Source organism: Yarrowia lipolytica, chromosome 1F, assembly GCF_001761485.1.
Source record: "Yarrowia lipolytica chromosome 1F, complete sequence".
Lineage (NCBI taxonomy): Eukaryota > Fungi > Ascomycota > Dipodascomycetes > Dipodascales > Yarrowia > Yarrowia lipolytica.
In genome coordinates this window covers 2197425-2219584 of record NC_090775.1, presented here as the reverse complement: position 1 = coordinate 2219584, position 22160 = coordinate 2197425, and the positions used below count along the sequence as shown (strand labels likewise).

The following is a 22160-nucleotide window of genomic DNA, read 5'->3' as shown; positions in this document are numbered from 1 at the left end:
CGGGTCCACTTTTCCCCGCTCGTTTGAGACATATATGACCCATATCCGGAGAAAGGGAAGCGCTCCAAACAGCAGAAAGGAAGAGTATGTACACAGTATGTACAAGTGCAAGTACGAGTACATTTGTAGTAGTGGGTTCGTCTGAGGGACAAGCACACATAGAGACATAACATGCTGTGATTCTACAACTACTGTACTTGTACTGTATTCAACTTTTTCAACTCTTCCAAATCCACTCTTCAAAATCCACTCTACAAAATTCAACTGATCTACTTGGCAATATAAAAGGAACTTTATCCGAATATTCGTTGATATACGGTTAGAGTTGCCCGATTAGGGAAAAGGTACAACCACCAGTACAGTATGTACATTACAGCAGTGCACCTTTTTTGCACTCTTCAAACTTCACACCGGAAACATATTCCTTTGGTTCGAAAAATGCTTCCGAACGAGAATGGCCTCGGGGAAGTTTTCTCGGAAGTTTTCATCACGTGACATACCTCGGCCCGACGCCAGGAAAAATCTTCAGACGATCGTTGCGTTCAAAGTGGCATGCACATGCAAGCCACTGCTGTACCGGTGCCGGTTTGAGTATTGTACGCACAACTGGTCATTAATTTGGAGAAGTATGAAACTCAAATGGAAAATATTGGAAAAATGGAGAGGGAGGAAAGAAATGAACCAGTTGTTGTTCGCGGTAATCTCTCTGGCAAAAAGAAGGAGAGCAATATAACGATCCTGTAGATACAACGGTTCAAGTCACTTCCAGAGCTCCAAGTTCAGTTGCTAACCGCTTCAGAGATGTCCTACAACTGGAATGTAGTCCTGCATGCACTCTCAACTACAATGGGGTAAGACAGACCGCGTAGAATCATGATAATGCGGAGAACGCGAAGAACGCCGGAATATTTATAGAGCGTGACTCTGGTTCTCCCTCACTCACTGTTCACGTACAACCCAATCCTAGCCGTTCAGAGTTCCAGACTAGCCGCGATACGTTTTGAAGCAACAGATATTTTCCTACACAGTTGCCTCCAAAGTGTATCAAGTCTCCTTCTCTCCAAAGCTTCCATCATGCCCAGTGAGTGAGAATACCTCAGTGAAACACGGAAAGAATACGTTCTGGAACTTCCCTTAGGAGTTGTCGAGCACTCCACTGTTACTTGCAGTTGCCATATTGGCACTTGTATCTTGACTCCTGAAGTAGTATAGTTCGGAGATGCTCATTCAACCTGCGGCAAACATTTGGTTCAATGACACTACAACCATGTATGACTATGTACTGCACGGATACAGTACGGGTATTGGTGCGGTTCTCCTACGAGTACAGTACCATACTTGTACAAATAGTTCGATACACGTAGCTTTGGTACGATCGAAGTATCACGCTGGAGAAGGCCTCTCGCTCATTCCCATTGCCCCGCTTCCACGAGGATTCACGTGTGTGACAGAAAAAGCGACTTTCTGATCACCCCGCCATGTATAGCTTCCTTGTAAGATCCAGCTGAAAAGAAAGAAGCGTCATCCAGGTGTGTCAGTTCAGACCCAACAGAAGCGCCCATATGTTTCTCCATGTCAATCCCATTGTCTTCCAGTCATTCTGCGAAAAAACACAACGGTTCCAAAAATTTATCGGAAACCTACATCGTTAACTGAACTCTAAGCGACAATCTCGCATACACGTGACTTCGATGCGGCTGCAAAATGCTAAGGGCCGTGCATCCTCCGTTTTTTCATAACAGTCATTAATCGTCAGGCACAAACCCACAGAAGCACGCCGATTCCAGCCAGTTGAGACCCCAGCGTTGCCCAGCAGCAGTGTGACCAGCCCGACCACAACCCCTTCCTAAACAGGAAGCTCTTTGAAAAACTGGCCGTTCGATTCGCATCTTGAGCAGAGCGCGAGCCTTCACGTACGGCATTAAAGTGAGTATTGCTGGAGACTTGCCATAGGGCAATGTTTGTAACTAGGGAATGAACCAGAGCGCACAAGATCAATGTGTGCCACGTCGCAGGAACTCCCCATGACTGTCGAGTGACTGGCTGTGGCAAGGTGGCGAGACATGGGAAACTCATAGATACAAGCTGTTTCATGTGTCCAAAAGGCATGGCTTGCCCTACGTGTTCACCTCGAGACACTTGTCGTGTGCTCCGGCTCGTCGGTGATACACGAGGCTGCAATGGTTGTCGTATTTTTTGTTCAGTTGGTGGCATGTTGTGAGTCGTGACTGTTTGCCATGGTTTATGACTGACAGGGAAAATGTGTGACCCATCCTCTAGGTTCACCCAGAAGTCTCGACACTTTGAGTGGAATGATAACACAATGAGGCTACAACATGTTACAATCATTGCCGTCCTGATACAACAGATCTCAACACCAACATCATACTAACGTAGCTTAGTCAGGGCGCACACCACCACTGTGTACGAACCTCCTACATCGTCCAGATCAACACGGTCTACATTAACGCGACAATGAGCACTACTAGTCCCCCAGAAAAGAAACGGAAGAGAGAGAAAGTCGCAAGAGCATGCAAGAGATGCAAACATAGAAAGGTGAAATGCGATGGAAAGTTCCCTTGCGAAACGTGTATCAGAGCAGGTGCCCAATGCGTGTATCTGGGAGCTGAACGTGAGCATATGACCTTCCAGGAATGTTACCACAAAGACGAGGACGAGAATCGCGACACTGCCCACCTGATCGCTATGCCCCCTGGACCTCCATGCTCCGAGGGCATTCGAGCAACACACGAGAGTAATCATTTGGATGAGGAAGTGACCTCTGGACAGGCTCATGTCACTCAACCCAGCCAGATCAACGGAAACATTGGTTCTAACGTGAATACAGGTCTACCAGGACCCGGAAGTATTCCTGCCAACGGAGTTAATGGTCTCCCCAATCAACATCCTCGACACGACAGCACACAGGGAAGTAGTCATGGAAGCAACGCTGGTCTTCCCAACAGTCTTGGCGGTAGCAACCCCTACATGAACGTTCCATCCACCATTCTTCCACCCATACGAAAAACGAAATATACAAAGAACTTCACTTACTACATTGCTCCGCTCATGGCCAAATGCATTCAAGACGGACTGGGCAAAGAAGGAGCCAAGAAGATTGCAGTTCCTCGTTACCAGGCGTATGGATGGAATATGAGTGGTATCCATTACCTGAAATCCCGATCTCTAGCTTCGTCGGACCCACTCATCACCGAAGTCCGTCTATGGCATCTGATTGACGTCTATTTCAAGTTTTTGAACCCCATCTTTTCGCCTCTTTGCGAAGGAGTCTTCCGAACTCAGCTTGAAAAGTTTTACCAAACACGAGAATCTCGAGAAGTCGACCCCGCACCTACATCATCACACGACGCTGCCGGTGTTAATGTAGCAGATCCTCCGTCAGACTCATGTGACAAGCCAGAGATTCGGTTATTCAACGCCCTCTGCCATATTGCATGTGCCACCGCCATGCGATACCTGGAGGTGACTACAAACGAGATCTTCGAAGCTCATCTTGAAGAGACACTGTTCGACGATGGTTACAAGACCATTCAGGCATTGTCATTTGAATGGCAATCATTAGATCTGATCCAGGGATGGCTGCTCATCACATTTTATCTCCGAATGTGTCACCGTCAGAGTTCAGCTTGGAGTGCATTGGGTCAAGCAACTCGAATGTGTATGGGCATGTATCTGTTTGAGGATCTGCAACAGGATGAGGAGGATCTTGACCCGTTTGACCGTCAGAAGCAGGAGCGTGTCTTTTGGTGTGCCTACACATGGGACAGAATCCTGTCTCTTGAAACAGGAAGACCGTTCAGTTTCAGAGATGATGCGATTACCTTTGAGCGACCAACAAGTTACCAGAATGATGGGTGGTTGAGTATTACCAGTTATGGTTTGCTGAAGCTAGCATATGTCATTTCTCTATACTCGCCAAGTAAGGGCTTCAGGTTTGAGCGACAGATCTTCGAACCTGAAAAGAAAAAGATCATGCTTAATGCACTCCACGCTTGGAATGAGGAGATGAAATCCATTGGTCTTGGGTTCGACGATGATCTCAATCGTCTTCCCGGCGTCCACGCTTCCACATACGCCTTCCTGCGCCAACAGTACTATTCAGTGACTTACATATTCAACGTCGAGACACTCCTGCAGTTTTCTTCTGGTGGAAGTATCAGATATGACGGAATAGGCTCGACGAATGGTCTATTATCATCAGCCCATGGTCTTCTCAAGCTCAGCCTTGTCATGAAGAGAGAGAAGTGCTTGATCAGCCCGCTGTGGCTGACTCTCAGTACACTTTTCAATACTGGATGTGTCTTAATCTGCTTCGCCAACGTTGGTATCGACTGGACTAACCTGGCTGACAACCTCGGCAACATTGTTGCTCTAGTAACTGACCTGCAGTTGTCTGGCAAGTTCATCATGGCTGACGAGATTCTGTGGGGTCTGAAAACTCTCAACCACGCCGTCTATTTGCGTCTTCAACGAACCCAACAGATCTTCCGCGCTGTTGGTATTGATCATGGCAGTCAAGCAGTCAATCACGGCAGGTTCAACCGAGCTGTCCTAACCCATCAGCAAACAGTTAGTTCACCACCTCAGGATCTCCAGAAGCTCATGAACCCGAACGGTGTGGAGGGAGTCCTATTCGGGGCAGCGATGGCTACTGGCGGCGGAGGAGAAGAAGAGAGGGAACCCCCTCACAACTGGTTCGGAAGCTTCAACTGGGATGACCAGTGGGTGTAATGCTAAGGACTGTGACCCGAAATGTCCCTTATTGTGTGATTCCATATTGTACATATTGTAGTAATACTAATGATTTATGAATGGTTATGTGGCGATTTTACAGTAAAATAAATGGAATATCATTAAATGCAAATAAATTACACACTGCCGTGCACGTGCAGTAAACCAAAGCTCTCCTCTTCTGCGTTCGCATCATTTGTGGCCGATTTCTTCTGTCAGACAGTTGGTCTAACTTGACTCAATTGAATGGATACGCTGAGTCTTCGCCTATGGTCCTCCTGTATCTGTCCTCCACGATGGCATTAATGCTTGAGATACGACCATCTCTTCGGACTCTTCTCGTTTTTGCCAATATGTCTGCCATTTGGTTTCCAGGGTGACCACCATGCCCCACAATACGCCAGAGCATCACTTTCGTGTCAAGCAACTGCTTACATAGTCGAATGGTTGTCATGGTGGTGCGATACTTACGTGGAAATCTCTTCCCTGCGTCAAGTTTTTTGACCACAGCATAGCAGTCACAGTAGATTGTAAGCTGGAGATCGTCATATCTGTCGTAGAGTACCTCGTGCGCCTCAAGTAGACCTCGAAGCTTTGCTGTAGAGGATTCTGGATGTCACCCGTCAATGGTCCAGCCGCAATGTCTGGATGGTAATGGCAAAACCATGCCCCCAAATCACCCCACTGTTTTCCATCAAAACCTACCTAACTAGATCCGTCACTGAATACCTTGAAGACAGGTCTGCCACCTATGTTCAAGTGTTGGCGTTGGGTGGTCTTGAAGAATTTTGGCCTGCGTTTCAAGAAATACGCAGCCTCTTGAAGATTGTCGAAGCTATGAACATCTTCGGGTCTGGTGCAGTGGTTGAGCGCAGTATTGAAGGTAGTCAACACCTCAGAACGCCTAGAATATTTAACGGCATAGTATGAGCGCTGACTATCACCAGGTGAAACATATGGCTGAAGTGTACTTGCGTCCAAGCCAGGGTCGTATCTGGTTCTTTCAGGCCCCCTAAGATAACAGAGCCAGACTCTCTGTAGAGCTGAGCGGGACTACAGAGTAATAGTCGGAGCCTTCATCATCAGAACTGAGGTAGATGGCGGAATTGTCTCCTGAATTAAGGGTAATCATAGACCCAGGGTAATTGTCATCACTCGAACCGAAGGCATATGGTAATGTAAGAGATGGTGCACCAGGGATATCGTAGTAACTGTCTACGCGATACTCCGATGGGACAACTTGAGAGCATTCTCCAACTGGTCCTAAGTCGCTTGAACTTACCTTGGTACATCATCGTCATCTCAATAGGTTTCTAGTGGAGGATCGTTGCGGGCTTCTGGTTACCAGTTTCCACAACCAAGGGTCAGGAAATGTGGCAATAGACACATCAAAGTCGTAGCCCTCGTCTTCCTGGTCGAATGAGTTGCCCAGGACATCAGAGGCGTTGTACCACCTGACGTCTCCGTGCTAGTCGCATGTTCTTATTCCATCTGATCCACTGAATAATCCTTTGCCATTCAAGTCGTATGGGGTAAGGATAATGAGTTAATGATGGTGAAACTTGTGGCATGCTTGGTGTGACAAATGAGGAGTGTATGGAAAAGGAAACTTGACCTTACAATAGCTTTGCAACTTCGGCATTTGTAACTGTTCGCGCAATGGTGTACTGGCTCGCTTGTAGGACTCCTGTCGTAACCAGCCAATGTTCCAGAGGCATACCCGCTCCTTGGGTACCATCATAGTCCTCCCACTTTTAAAGTTAAGTACTTGTTGCGACCACTGAATGTACGTGTATCAAATCTGATCACCATTCACACGAAGACCAATTCTCACAGATCAAAATCGGCCGTATTGAAAGAAAAAAAACAGCAGTCGGTTCTTGCACCATCCAATATCGGAGTCGGGAGTTGAAAAGGTCACGGATTGGAGTTGCGCGTTATCGGAGCCAAGGCTGCCGCAAGAGGTCAGAATCCGGGGTGAACTGGACCTGGTTCAAGTAGCTGGTTGCTCGTGTCGATGGAATACCCCAGGTTCTGCAAGACATGCATGCTTCCTGTACAATTAAGGTTCAATAAAAAGTATTAGAAATTAGAGTTGGTATTTTGTTGGAAAACTTTTTTTTTTTTTTTCTATTCAAATATGTAGATACGTTTCCTACAGTAAGCCATAATCAATTTTTATCATATTTATGCCATACGGGTGATAACCAGCTCACCCTTCAACTAACAGGTATCATCATTGTCAAATCCTAATGGTAATAAGGAGGAACATCGTCATCGTCTGGTGGGCCATAGCTGTCTCGGTATGCGTCTCCCTTCGCATGACTGTATTGTGTAGGAGAAGTGGGAGGAGTCAGAACATGTCGCAAAGCGTGGTGTTCATAAGCTGAATAACCGCGGACATTTCTTCCTTGGATCTCAAGTCCTGGTCCTTCTCCGCCATATTCTCGAGGCACCCAGTTACCAAGGTGCTTCTTCAACTCCTTGCCCTTGCCGAGAATGACGGAGTTTCGACGGTTGTACACGGGGTTGGACTTGTTGAAGAATCTCAGTCCAATTCTGAGACTCAGAGGAACATTGACAAAAAAGGTCTTGTCGAAAATTCCAGGATAGAACTCTCTCAGGGTGCTCAGCTGCTTCCATAGAACTTCATCGTACATGTTGTGGTTGAAGTCCTCGACACATGTGAGCTTGGAAGAGTTGTCGGGAGAGCTGAAGTCAAGAGTACTGATAGCTTGCTCAATCAATCCAACCTTCCATCGAATGTAGATCGAGTTGGGAATGTGAGTTGCCGAAGAGCGATGCCAGAGTGTGGTCTGAGGCAGATTGGTAGCAGCAACTGTAGTAACGTGACCATCCAACACTGGTAGGTCTCTGTCTTCATCCATAGGCTTGTAGTCCTTTCTCCATCTCAGCACCGTTAGTAGTTTGTCTCCTGCCTTAGTAGCGTCGTAGTTTTCGGATTCCAACACTTTCAGCAGAATCACATCCCTGGCCTTCTCAGAGTATCTTCCGGGGCATTTCTGATCTGGAAGTAAATGGTGACCGTAAATCTCGGCATAATGGGCAGTCTTGCAGAGCTCGGGGACGGAAATTTGCAGATGGGCCAGAGACGAAAGCTGGTCAGGTGTGAGGAGGTGAAGCGAAGATTCGAGGGTCACTGTGTTAGGTGAGTTGCTTGATGACAGGGCTCTAATGAGATGGAAACATGATGATTGCTGCCAATGCCATGAAATATCAAGAAAAAAAAAGCAATCAATGTGGCTGGCTAGTGTTCGCTGTGAGGCAGTATCAAGTAGAGGGGTCTTGTACATGCCATGAGAGTGCAGAGCAGTGCTATACGGGTGGTAGCCCCAGCAGTGTTCACAATCGCAACCAAAAAATTATTCCAACGGACCAGATTCCAGAGTTCGTACTCACTTTTCAACTTAACGTCTGATCTCTTCAGCTCCCGAGGGGCTGTATATATGGGTTTCTGAAAGAGGGCAGGGGATGGATAAAATAGAGTTGCGACCAAAGTGGGGTCATTCGTGTATAATACCGATATCTGAGACTATGACGTATCTTGATGGAATCAGAAAATCTAGAGCATTTCATTCCACAAGAAAATACTATTGACAGTTTCTTCACATGACGTAATGTCGTGTTCCTCTACAATGTAGCACAGCCGATAACATCGCACATGCGTCAAATCTGGAACTTAATTTTCTTGTTCGGGGCACGATTGAAGGCTTGGAGATGAGCTATGGGGTATTAAGAACCTAGTCATGTGTTCCAGTAGACATTTTTCGTCCCTTCCATGAGATACCCCCAGCAAAATGCTATCTTTTTTACTCAATACACTGAATTATCACACATTATTATGTAGGTTTTTGGATATCCCGGAAGTAAGCTAAAAGATGTCGTGAAGTCTCGTGCCAAAGGGGTTCCTGAAAGGAGGTGATTTAGTATGTAGAAAAGAGACTGAAGCAAAAAAGCACCGTACCAAATCATTTCATTGAGCCGCCAGCCACCCATTTCAGCTCCAACACAGAACGGCAAAAGTAACGTGATATTTGCCACTGGATGTTCACATGCACCAACGTTGGTATCTCATCAACCTTGTTCCTGACTATAGTGTAGAGTGTATATAGCAATGAGAAGAGCGAACGCAGCAGGGGACCAAAAAAAATGTCCGAGGAACGCTAAAGATGATGGAGAGCATATTAATCAACGGGGTGTTTACTTTCAGATACGTTTACAGTCCTGTCAAGGTTTCAAGGTCATCTGGCCAAAAGCAAATGAAAATTAAGACTGACGATAGTCAGGAACCATGTATCGTAGTAACTGCAACGAGACTCGTAATGGTATTGTAAGAGACACCTCCTTGAATATGATCCATTAAATGGCAAAACATAATATCTCGCGAAGGCGTTTTAAGCAACCCGTCTAACTTCCGTACCCCCTCAGTCTCAGGTCTATTCCCACTCTCCTCCGGGGACTGGATTTGGTTAACCTCATCCTTTCAAAACGGCATCTCTGCGGTATTTACTTCGCGGGATCCACCGTAATGTGACATGGTTCTCAAAGAAGCTGATTACAGAGCTTGGAACCCTTCTCGACACGTGCTATAGCATTAGATATTTAACATTGATTATGTTACAGTGCCGTGCGATAACCAGGATAGGTGATGACCCAACATGTCAGCTCCTAAAGGGAAGTGAAGCGTAGGAAGGGGCCGTTATTAAGACACAATTTCCGTTGAATCCAAACCATTTGTTGTTGTTGAACTATCTATAGTATTACTATCTTTACTTTCCACTTCTCAGTAAAACCAGTTCCATGTATCCAACATTAGTATCACCAGCATACAGTATGTACCGGGTCATACAACCACTATTAGCGACAAGAACAAAAGTGGAACAGGGAGAGTTCTTTTAGGACGATTGTTTTGATAAAATCCCGTCTTTCCAAGCAATTGGTCAACTAACCTGTTTAAATCACTCTCGAGTAACATGAAAACATAAATCAATAAACGTCCTGTAGCCTACCATTAGTCATCAGCTTGTAGAAGCTATACAGGTCAAGATACAGCCCAGAGAGAGGGACAAAAAGACGACCTCGGAGAGGGTCGAACTCTCGATCTTACGATTTCGGAATCGCTAATCCTAACAGTCGTACGCCTTAACCATCTTGGCCACGAAGTCTTGTACATGTTTGCCGGCGGGGTGGATGTTCCTCAAACTTTGTCAGGGGCCACATTTTGGCCGGAAAAAACATATGATCTGTTGGAAAATCACCCCAGTCAACTCAACTCCATATATTGAGTAATATATTGAGATTTTCATCTTTACAACCTGCTCCTAGCGACTGGTGCTTCCAACGGTGATGCCATTGACCGATGACTGGTGATCCTAACCTATAAATGTAAGAGGATGAGCACCTGGTTGCATAGAACAGTAGGTAACAAGTTGCAAATGTTCTACTTAGGTTCAATTTTCCATATATTTCGGATCACTTGCTCCTCCATATTTGATCCTCCTCCATCCATCCTTTTTTTTTTTTTTTTTTTTTTTTCTGTTTCTATGCGTCGTGAGATGCGGTAGAAAGTTGTACCTGCATGATATCACATCACATACCCCAAATACTGAACAAATCCATAGAACGAAATCAACCGATTGCCATATAGATACCAGTTATCACCTATCGTTGTTATACTGTAGCGCATTGCTAACCATATATACCCCCCACGCATTACTGGCAATTACAACCATACACCCCGTACTCCAATAATACATTAACAAAATAAATTACGCCGTTACCCACCGAAACGTCTGTTCGGTGCCAATATTACCCAAAATTATACCCTTAACTCAACACTGAGTTGATGTCCATCACTTTCTTTTCTCCAGGCTTCCCACCGCCAGTGCTGAGCTGCTGCAACGAACGAATGGCCTGCAGCACCTCCATGATCTCCTCAGGACTCTCCTGCTTGGGAGGATTGGCGGGATTATATTCGGAGATGGACTGCCTTCGAGCAAAGAAGTTGCGGTAGTACTCATCGTCATCCTGCTCAGACTCTGACGACGAGCAAGTGACCGCAGACCCCGACACTGAACTGGAACTTCTCAGAGCAGCGCTCAATAAACTGGTCTGCGACTCGTCGTACGAAAGACGCGACTTGCGTCGAGGCCGCACCGCATTTCCAGGCTTTGCGATGCCTCCAAGTGAGGGCCGTCGGCTCACATACGTGGTATAAGGAGGCGTGTGTTGCTGGCTCAGCATCTCTTCATCACCCTCTGTCTTCACCGCGCAATCATCCGAGTTGGGTCGGATGAGAATGGGACGAGTCTTGGAGTTGGAGTACTTTCGAGTCGCGTGGGGCAGCTGAGGAGGACTAGGCATAGACGAGATGCGGGGCAGAAGCACAGCCTGTGAATGGGGCGACGGAGGTGTCACGTGGTAGTAGGGGTTGCTGGCAGAAGCAGCGGGAGCCGGCGAGATAGGCACGGGCGTTACGTTGCTATGGCTGCCTGCGTACGACACGTGAGCTGGGGCCGACTGTGAAAGTCGAGATTGTTGCGCCTGATTCTGTTGCTGGGCCGGCTGGATGGGGTAGTAGCGCGGGCTTTGCATGGGCTGAATGTGATGGGGATGGCTCACATGATGGGAGTGAACCATGTGGTGCTGCTGATGATTCATGTGATGCTGATGCTGCTGCTGCTGTTGTGAATGTGCGACATGTTGTTGCAGCGACATGTGGTGCTGGGCCATATGGGGTACACTCTGGGAGTGTATCATATGGCTGTGGGGACTGTGCGATGGCGACGTGGGGTGACTGTGCTGTGTGGGCGAGGTTGCGTGGGCGAGTCCTTGTTGCTGGGCTTTGGCGTTGCTCTTTCTTCTCTTTTTCGTGGAGTTGAAATGCATCTGAAGGTAGCCGAAGCCAGGCTCATGGGGTTTGAGACAAGTGCCGGGGAAGTCCTGTCCAAACAGAGGAATTAGAGCGAACCGAATGAAGTAGCAGGTTCGGCTGGCCAGCGCTCGCGCAATGTCGTAGGGCACCCATGTTCCCTGGATCTTGAGGTATCCTCCTCTCACTCGACGGATGACGGCTTCCAAATCCGGTGAGTTGTCAATTAGCTTGACAATGTCTGCCTTGGAGTTTCCAATAGCCTTCCAGAGGCCAGTGAGATGCACGTATCCAGTGTGGTAGTCCCAGATGATCCACTGGTTGTTGATCTGGTACTCGTAGACGGTAAGGTAGTTCCGCTCGTCGACAGAAGTGGCGTATCGCTTTTTGGAGATGGACTCGGGGCTAGGAACCAGCTCCTTTTGATCATTGGGAATGATGAGACATGATGGGATTGTGTAAATGGGCCAGTTAACAGCATAGACTGGGAATTCGCGGTTGGCTGGCGACACCGAAGAGGTGGCCAGAAAGCCGGGTTCTTGAGTTGTCATCTGGGTTAGTACGGTCATGACGAAGACACAAAGTCTCTATCCTGGGTGCAGAGTGAGAGATCAACATGGAATGGGGACTCGTTGATCCTATTTTGTTGCAGACGTGTGGGGTCGATTGTATTGTACGGATGACTGGTATAATTTGCGGCGTTTCGTTTGTCTGGGGTATCTCATTTCTAATTACACTCGACTAGTCAGCTCATCCAGTTGCACACTGCCATTTTGATACAGCTGACTTGGTTGCGATGCGTCAAGTCCACACATCACAACAGTGCTTAGAGACGGAATTGACACATTTGAGTGGAGTTCAATGTCCTTAAAAGGAACAATGTTCTCCCCACTGATGAAAAGTCTCCTCATGCATCACTCCTCTCTTTCTCTCATTCCTTTCTTGAATCCACATCTCCTCCTCATGCCTCCTCCGTCCTCCACCCAATACTCACATCTTGATGTCGACAATCTATTCCCCCAGATGTCTAAGTTAGTGTGGCTCGAGCGAGTCTCGGCAGAGACTGATTCTGGTCTGACAATATTTTTGTTTCTTCTCCTCTGTCAAAAAATATTGCCGCTGGTCATGCCCACCTCCCCTCGTCTCGTGACTCACCGTGTGGATAAATAAACTTTGGCGTGGCGTACAATGAGGTGCTCGCTATGTCGGTCGATGTGCCTGGAAGGGCCTTCTTCAATGTGGGGAAGATAACAGTTTGGATCGCGTTGGTTGGTCAGTGGGCCAAGAATAAAGACCGAGCAATGAAGCCGGAATATGGAGCAGGACAAGAGCGCACTCTTGCTTGGTTGAAATATGGTGTGGGAGATTACTGCGCTTGCGTCAGGCTGGGGTGCGAGTGCGAATGCGAATGCGAGTGCGGGTGCAAGTGTGCGAGTGTGGGTGGGTGTGTATTCACACTTATCGAGTAGCGCTAATTGCAAAGCCTCGCAACTGGGACATGGAGGAACTCATATATACTATCAAGAGGCCTTCTGCGCACTGATAAGGCGTCATACATCAGGGGCCACAGAAGACTCTCGGCCGCATGCACCTGAACTATGAAGCCTAACTAGAGTTTTGGCCACTTTAATTCGAAACCTTGTGCCGAGGAGATAAGAGGGGTAGATGGGTGGGCCAGTTGGCAACGAAACCTGCTTCGATTGCGGTAAGCAGCACATTGGCTCATAGCCATACCCTTGGCAAGTGTATCTGTCTACTTTTTGTCTCGAAATTCCGCCCCCAACGTCTCCAAATATGCCCGACAACGGCTATCTCCTCACACGACAGTCTGGTCCTTGTCCTCCAACCCTCAACTCCTCGATAAAGGGTGCTAGCTGCGCAAACCTACAAATTAACACAAAAGTAAACAGAAGGAAGTCCAACGGGAGTCTAAATGTGTCGAAAATTTTGGTTGCCGGAGCCACACTTGTAGAGTTGGAGGGAGGTGATAGAGTGGGCCGGGGTCGTGCCGTGGACGACAGAGACCCAATTACCGTCCAAATTGCTGCGTCTCGGCCATCTTGGCCCCTCCGTGACTTCAAATCTCGAACCCCCCACAAAAAATACACCATCCCCGCCCCATTACTACTCCTTGCACATGACTGGAACATTGTTCGAACCTAATTGCACACTCTTGTCTTTGTCTCGTTATCAACACACAACCTTTGAACCTTGTGTGCCTCGTAGTTAGGTAACGCAATGACCATCCTTGATAAGCCACATGAACTGGATATCAAAGAGATGGTGTGGGGAAAGCGCAAATGTCGTTTGCAAAAACAGGAATACGCACTACACCCATGAGCAGACGACCAGATCCAACTCCCCGGACATTTACCCCACTTATCACAGGTTCCACGCTTCGAAAACCCACTATCGGACTTGTTCGACCACACTAACTCTACACCATTGGGTCTCCAGTAGGTACTTAATTGGCCGTTTTCACCATAGCTCAAACTAAGCGGATATTTGCCCCAGAGATTCCCAAGACATGTCGTTGGACTCGCAAAAACATTCCCAAACCAACTGGCCTGCTTTTTTTCCGGTCACATCGGAACTACATCCGCTACGGTGACCTTGGCCGCCAACCTAATTCCAGGCGTTATCTATGGGAAAATAGTGCCACACAAGTGCCAAAAAGACAACCAAGCCACGGGTATGTTTATCTGTGAAATACTGTAAATAATATAGAGTCTTATTTTGATTGTAACACGGGTATACGCAGTCTCGAGATTCCGTAAAAAAAAACTTGGTGCCATTTCTCCTTCTCCCTTGTTCCAGGCCTGTGTTTTGGCCCGTCGTTTTTTTGCACCTCTTTTTTTTTTTTTTTTTTGCCGCCCGTGTCCGCAGCGAAATCGCTAACCCCACATTGCCGTGCAGAGATGCCGCACATAATGCCGTGCACGAAGATGCATACACAATGCAAACTTGGACGGACGGGAAGAGGTTTCCGACAAAATTTGAAGGGTGTCAGAATTCAGTGGTTTTATGAGCCGACCCCATCATTATGTCTCATTGTTGTATCGCATCGGTATGAGCCGTGTTGGTTTACTCATATGTCATACGTGAATATTTAGACTCTAGTTGGGAGTTGTTATGAAAGTGTAATTGTGCCACTTTTACTCCAACTAAACTTGTTCCCTTTTGTCGCCTTGGATTCGAGTCCTTGATGGGCAAGAACATCCCCGGTCGACTCTCGCTCTCAGCGGCTATATAACCAGCATTCCATGCATCCACGTGACCAGCAGGATGTTGGAATCATGGGAACCCCTTCCTACAAACAGAATTAAACTCCCACATTGTCTATCCGCTTTTTGCAAACCCGTGCCAAACTCGATAGAGTTGGATTTTGGCGGCACACGACGCAGCACTGATAGGAGCCTGAGAGGGGTCCTTCTGGTGGTTTTCACTGCAAAATAGACAGGTTTGTTGTTACAGAGATGGTTGGATACCATTGCGCTCTCCTTCCACTGTTTCAGTCCCCAAAGCACGTCTTAAGCACGCTCTGCCCCGGCTTGAAAAAAAAAAAAAAATCAGCCTTTCCATACATCGAGGACCGCATATGCCCGCTGTAAACGGCGCTAATGCAAGTGACCGGGGCAACTGAGTTTGAGCCGTGGACGATGTGTGCTATGGGGTGATATCGAAATGCTCGGGGGAATTTACAGGCTCTGAGAACAGGGAGATTCCGAGAAAAGCATGGAGTACTTTTGAGCTCATCTTCGGACGATAAGTATTGAGTTCGATGTGGTGTTTTTCATGTGATGTCGCCGACGAGTTGAAACTCGTATTTCTGTCGATCAATAGACTCGGAAGATATCGTCAATGTCCGAGGTAAATCCACATATTGTCTGTGTTTCTATTGGTTTGGATAGCAGCCAGACGGGCATTCCTCAAATAGAGATGCGGCGATACGAGAAGCTTGGAATCCATGGTAGAGGGAGAGAAGAAGGAGCCGTTTGGACGTGGTTATCTCTTGCTGTCCCCTTTATGACGAGAAGGAACTGCGACAAGTCCTGTAACTCCTGGATGACGTCGATCGGCAAGAAAGAGTCATCCTTACTATGCGCAGATGATTCCTCCACAGAAGTGTCTTTGAAACATTGTTGTGACCCTCGCGCAATCTGAAGGGCAGCTGACGTTGTAGGACCGGGTACATCTGTCGCATTAATCGAATTAATAACTGTTTATTGGCCCCACAGCCGACATAAAAAGTTGGTGTCTCTGGTATCAAACAAGTCCTCTTGGCAAGCTCTTTCGTTTAAGATACTCCTTTTTTTCTTATCGCCTCTGTACGAAAAGTTATGGGTCTTTCTCACCAATTGACACTTTGGGCGGCTTTTGTCTATCAACGGTGTCCGACACCATCAAACACATGTATCTGGTTTCTCTAGGCCGCGACTAGCGCCACACTATCTTAGATGCATTTCTTAGAGCTGCTCTAGAGTAGAGTGCAAAATGTACTAAACTTAGTGACTCTTGGGACTGAGAGGGGTATCCGTCTGCGAGATCAATCACGTGAAGGAGTTGACTGAGTAGCAATGGTCTTCAGGGATGCCACAAGTCTTTTTCCGCCGCTTCAAACTCTTCACTTCCTTACCATGACCAACAACTACAGCCCAATTGCCTCGAGTCGTATTCAAAGTCAAACCGCTGTGGGTGTTATCATACTTCACTTTAAGAAATGGACTTGTCTACAGCGATGCCTTGGCTTTATTTCAGTTACTACAAGAGTTGAATTGTCGATCCCTCCATCAAGGGTCAATGTCAAAAATATTCGTCGTATTGTGAGTCTGCTCTCAAGCGTATAAGAAGTCTGTGTGTGTAGATATATGGCCTCAATGGCTCCTATTTACCAACCCAGCAGCCATCTTCTCTTTCATATTGAGCATTCCTATTGCGCTACAGCCCATGTTGGCAGTATTCAGAATGTTTCAGGAAGCTGGCTTAAGAAGTGGGTCTCTTAGTGGATTATACGAGGTACTGTATAGTTCGGAGAGGTTTTCAAGCCTACAGCTACACAGCTGGTATCAGAAATACAAACACTCAAAGTGTACTGCCTTCAAGCTACCTTCAAACTGCAGTAATTGTTTCACAAGAAGAGAGGCTGAACAAACCACGTGTTACATGGTTTCAAACTGAACCAATCGCCAGAGAAATCACATTGTAACAAAGCACGATACTGATGAATTGACTTGCCCCAACAGGTTACAGGAAAAGGGGTGTCAAACGTGCTGTTCGTACGCCTCAACACCCTTGTGCACCACTCATAACCACACCTTCAGCTTCCGATAACCTTCACAGCCTTGTCTCACAGATATTGAACTCTGAGTCTCGGAAGTCTATCAGGTGGCAAATTTCTATATTTACTGCTTCCAGTATAGAACAGTTTACATGGTGTCATAATCCTTGCTTTTTGTGTCTTACGTGGTTTCGATTCTCTCCCATTGTCCGGGGCAGTGCAATAGCGTGCATCACACATGTACGAGTCGCCTTATCCATGTGTTATCGGCGCAGACTTTGCGATTGGAAGCAAGCTTGAGCGTCAGTTCTGTGGAGCTCCACTTCGGGAGGTGTGCTTTCTCAGCTTCTGGTTGTCTCAATGGTCTCCACCGGAGGCTACACAATTCGTCTCAAAGACCACAAGCACTTTTGCCGGAGGTGCCAGGTCTGAGAGATCAGTACATGTTGAAACTGTAGTAGGAAGTTTAGACATAGTCTTTCAAAGACTTCCACGCGGATTATTTCTAGCACTACTGAACATTCTTCTACGCATTCACGCTGTAATTGTAGAGTTCTGTCACATCTTATCTTCTCCACTGTGGTGAGTTGTGCGAGTCACGTACGTGAAACAGATTATGGACCATGTGGCTGCCATAATAATACTGGGAGGTCGAATCAAGCCACTGTTGGGTATGCTCCCCACTGATTTTATCTCTTTCTGTTGGTGTCTTTGGTTTGAAGACATTTCCAAGGTGTTCCGAAACTGGCAAGTAAAGCATCGCGGATGTTAGATCGCACGGGCAACCTGACTGAGACAACTGCGGACGGCAGTAGAGCAAACGGCAGTTGAGCATTTTCTCGCTCCGACCATCAGCTGTGCGAGTCATCACATCGAGCATCAAAAGCTTTGGGCTTATCTGTGAGACAGCAAGGTGGGTTCTGTTTTCGGCAGTCCGATAGGAAAAAAGAGACTACGACGGATATGGATACCGGGGCACTAGAGGGCAGCCAGGGACAACCGAAACAAGAGCAGGCAGGAGTGAAAGCATGCCACTAACATCCCCCAAGGCTTATCAGTGGGACCCAACTAAACGCTGACCGGTAGCCGTTAACACAAAACCGTGTGACTCAAATACTGTACAGACGCCCTGGCAGCTCACGGCACGAAGCCACAGAAGTCCAGAGAGGTTTGACAAATAGAACAATCTGATGTTTTGCAAGTTATAAAAAGAAAACACATGGGGTCGTCGCCAGATTCTGTATTCACATCTATGAAATTCTCACACGATCCATACCATATCTCGCGTCTTACTATTAACCCTTAGCATCTTTAAACCGACGATCTCGACGCCAATCGGACCAAAGTCTCTCCTCATTCCACGTCCATCAGTCCGAAGCAGCCAAGCTTATCAGTGTTCCTAAACAAGCTAACCAAGCCACTGAGTTCCACCCCAAACGACTCCTCGTGCCTGTAGATAGCCAGCTTATCGGGACGTCAAGCCATTATTAAGCAGCTGTCAGGAACGGGACGGGAAGGGAATTGTCTGACACAAAGAGAATAACGGCACCGAGAGTTTGACTATCTTTATGTCGACCAGCTTGAATTGAAAATTGAGAGTATCTACCTCCCCAGGGTGGATAAAGCTCTGTGGGTCCTTTAACTAGTTCACATCTAGTCCACACATCCCTTCCACAACCGAAACCCTATCTCTTATCATCTCTTATCTTCACCTTATCACATCCACTAGATGACAACAAACAAACGGTGGGGTAGATAACCGCGAGGATAGTCACCAGTCTTTTTTCTCTCCTGATGACGATAACTTATCTGGTGCTGCACCGATTCTCGCTTCATTTAAACATCATTCATTTACATATAGGTACGAGTGGAGTGCAGATACGCCACATGGTGTAGGGTATTCAAGCAGGTTCCCTATCACTGCATTACTCCTGCTTCTTGCTGAAGTGCTCGCCGTTCTTGACAAACTCGTAGTAGTAGGCAATGGTCTCCAGGTGGCTCTGGAACTCGAGGTGCTCGTTCACAGTGTGGATGCCGAAAGCGGCAGACTCTCGGACGGGGTTGAACCGGTAAATGGCGTCGGTCAGAGCCCAGTAATGTCGAGTGTCGGTGTTTCCGGTCATGATTCCGGGAGCAGCAAAAAGGTTAAAGTCTTCGGGGTAAACAGTGTCCTTGAAAACGTGCAGGGCAGTTCCAACAATGAGATCCCAAGTGGGTCCAGAGACGGGGGCCTGAGGGGCGACTTCGAGAGGCAAGCCAAAGAGCTCAACAACAACTTCTCCGGACTTGCCCTCAATGATGAAGTCACCAAAGGCAGAAACAGACAGATCGTGCTCCTTGGCAATGGTTAGCACGTTCTGGACAATCTTGTCCTGGGCAGTAGACACGTCAGACTCAATCTCGATTCGCTGGTTGACAACAAAAGTGGTGGTCTCGGGCAGAGCATTGCTCTTGACTCCTCCGTTGATGATATCTACCGCCTGGGTGGTTCGAATGAGATCTCTGTACTTGGGATTGCCGCTGAGAATGCTCACGAGCTTCTTGTTGGCAATAAGGTCGTTGCCAGACTTTCGAATAAGAGTCTTGAGGGCGTCACTGAGACTGGGATCATGGTCAGCAACACACTGAAGAGTGTAGAAGAAGGGGTTCTGCTGGGTCAACAGAGGCTTATAAGGGGTCTTCTCAATCTCCGCCACGATCAGAGCAGCAAGTCCAATACCAGTATGCTTGGGGGGCATAGAAGAGTGTCCACCGGCTACGTTAACAGAGATGGAAACGTCCAGATAGCCCTTCTCGCCGGTAGCAGCAACAATCATGGCGAAATTCTCGGTCTCTAGAATTCCAGAACCCTCATCAAGGATGGCAAACAGAGATTTCTCACCGTACTTGTTGTAGAGATGCTCAGAGATGAACTTGGCGCCCTGGGGACCCGATATCTCCTCGTCAAAGCCAAAGCCAAGAATGTGAGTTCGCTCGGGAGTGTAACCCTCCTTCAGCAGCAGCTCAACTGCAGCCAGAGAGCCAACAACAGTGTTCTTGGTGTCAACAGTGCCTCGTCCCCAGATGTACTTGCCATCAAAGTAGCCAGAAAATGGGGGATGAGTCCATTTCTCCTCAGTGTCGCTGTTCACAGGAACAACATCCTGATGAGCCATGAGCAATTGAGGCTTGAGATCCTTGTTAGATCCCTTCCAAGTGTAGACGAGGCCATAGGTGTTGACATGCTCAACCTCGAGCTCAGAGTGCACCTTGGGGAAGGATTTTTCCAGGTAGGAAGAAAAGTTCTTGAAAATGTCGAACCGGGGCTCCTCGCCCACAGGTCCCATGTCGTCGTAGCTTTCGGTAGGGATCTGAATGGCACCCTGGAAGGTTTTCAGAGCCTTGTCGTGGTACTTCTCATCCTTGAGAATGAAATCCAGGTTGGTGAATCCCTCGGGAACAAGCTTGGCCTGCGAGGGACAAAGAGAATCGCCAGTCGCAGAATGCGCACTGCCATACATGTGGTTCATACACTTGGTCGAGACTCCAGACTTGCAAACCAGAGTGCCCACCGTGAGGGCAGAAACGACCAAGAAGCCGATTTTCTTCCACGATCGGGTTGCGGGAGCAACGTACTGTTGCTGCTGGTCCGCAACAAAATCAATCTCGTTCAATTGTTGTTTTTCCATCGTGTTTTGTCGAGTGGTGGATTGGATACTGGCTTTCGCACTAGATATAAGTAGATCTGGGGGATAAGGTTCTGGATAAGGTTCTCGGACTCCGGTTTGGGCTGCCAGAGCACCAGAGCAGGCATTTGTAGACCGTGGGGAGTTTTGGGACTCGGGTGGAAAAGTGTTTATGGATAGAATGAGTCGTTCCAAATTTATTCTAGTTTAAAGCACTTGAATACCGCTCCTATTGGCTCTATTGGAAGCCTTCTGTTGACCGTATAAGCAGCAATGCACGGCTTTTATCAAGTCCCAATCAGGAAAGTGGGTTCCGAGAAAGTCGGAGATATGCTAGTGTAGTGTGTTCGACTTTCGGTGGGGTCGAGTTAGCAGGGGTTCCAGAGTCGGTGGACTATACTCATTGTGTAAGCCAGGACCTCAGAGCTGATGTTGCGACAGACGGGTGCTATTTTTTGGTGTAGTTTGTGGCTCTCTCAAAGGTGCAGATGATACGATGTTGTTGAAGCTGCAGGTGTAGGCGAGAGAAGCCAAAATACGCCACATTGAGATGCACGGTTGGCTTAGCTGATTTGTACAGTAGAGTAGCTGTTTGAGTGTATCAAAGGGCTATCTGAGTACTTTTTTTTGCAGTTATAACGGAGGTGACTCGACAAGTCTGTATGTTTGTATTGTCACTGGACCTGTTGTATTCTCCGAGTATGGAGGTGAACTAGGATTACGAGCTTGAACATACAATGAAGCAGCCAGACAGCACACATGAGTCGGTTATGTGTGGATTGCAGGGACTTTGAGAGCAATGAGAGCAACTTCTTGGCTGTGGAAGTATCACCCGAGGGATTTCTAGTGTTTCTGAATCAAGAGGGAGTTGGATATAGATAGCTAAAGCCGCCGAGTTTGGTCATGATGACAATGTCTCACAGTAATAATGAGGATTCAAAGTGTCTTGGAGTTATCATTTAGATCAGCACGTGGGGCATATTTGAGGTGGTGCGTATGGCGTCACTGCAGCTACAGAGGCTCTGAATCAATTGAGAAGCTTGTCTCTGTTCGCTATGGAACCCCGCAAGGCGTCCTCCAACTGAATTCTTCAGCTCTGCTCCCCGCCTTCGACTTTTGGTTGGTGCAATCTGAGGCGAACAGTTTTGAGTAGAGACACAACAGTCAACTTTGGAGATTGCAGATGAGGGTATTGAGGCTTGTCAATTGAACCACAAGTTCTTTTCTTTACGCGATTCTAGCAGTGCAGTTCATGTGATTCCACCAGTGCAGTATGGACATATCTGTATCGATTGTATTTCAAATTGAACAAGAACATTGTCACCTGCAGTACAAGTATAAATTCACTCAATTCTTGTCCTCGCCTCTTTGTTGCAGAGCCGCATTGCAGTACTTCGAATACAGGGTGTCTTTGATCGATAATCTCCAACTAACTGAGTAACGTAGGGTAGTACACCTTTTGTTCACTCCCAAAACACCCCTCTCTAGGAAATGACCAACTCTAATTCCAACCTCCCAAATTAGCCTCCAACATGATCTGTCATCATCACCACAGATACGACAGCCCACACAG

General features: G+C 47.3%; 5 protein-coding genes and 1 non-coding gene across 6 annotated transcripts; 1 reads left to right on the top strand and 5 right to left on the bottom strand.

Annotated features, from left to right (window-relative positions):
- Positions 1-1752: 1752 nt before the first annotated feature.
- YALI1_F22172g (uncharacterized protein) lies at positions 1753-2349 on the bottom strand (the record flags this gene model as incomplete). Its single annotated transcript, XM_068283416.1, has 1 exon — positions 1753-2349. The coding sequence occupies one exon, from the start codon at positions 2347-2349 to the stop codon at positions 1753-1755; it is 597 nt and encodes a 198-aa protein (XP_068139517.1).
- A 126-nt stretch (positions 2350-2475) lies between these two features.
- YALI1_F22171g (uncharacterized protein) lies at positions 2476-4752 on the top strand (the record flags this gene model as incomplete). The annotated part of the gene is made up of 1 exon (XM_505501.2): positions 2476-4752. One exon carries the CDS (start codon positions 2476-2478, stop codon positions 4750-4752), a length of 2277 nt encoding a protein of 758 aa, XP_505501.1.
- A 2249-nt stretch (positions 4753-7001) lies between these two features.
- Positions 7002-8066, bottom strand: YALI1_F22115g (uncharacterized protein; the record flags this gene model as incomplete). Its single annotated transcript, XM_066094451.2, has 1 exon — positions 7002-8066. One exon carries the CDS (start codon positions 8064-8066, stop codon positions 7002-7004), a length of 1065 nt encoding a protein of 354 aa, XP_065950523.2.
- A 1781-nt stretch (positions 8067-9847) lies between these two features.
- Positions 9848-9938, bottom strand: YALI1_F22096r. Its single transcript has one exon. It is a non-coding gene; the product is annotated as a tRNA-Asn (tRNA).
- A 661-nt stretch (positions 9939-10599) lies between these two features.
- Positions 10600-12213, bottom strand: YALI1_F22073g (uncharacterized protein; the record flags this gene model as incomplete). The annotated part of the gene is made up of 1 exon (XM_505499.3): positions 10600-12213. One exon carries the CDS (start codon positions 12211-12213, stop codon positions 10600-10602), a length of 1614 nt encoding a protein of 537 aa, XP_505499.2.
- A 6634-nt stretch (positions 12214-18847) lies between these two features.
- Positions 18848-20590, bottom strand: YALI1_F21989g (uncharacterized protein; the record flags this gene model as incomplete). The annotated part of the gene is made up of 1 exon (XM_505498.3): positions 18848-20590. One exon carries the CDS (start codon positions 20588-20590, stop codon positions 18848-18850), a length of 1743 nt encoding a protein of 580 aa, XP_505498.1.
- Between the last annotated feature and the right edge of the window lie 1570 nt (positions 20591-22160).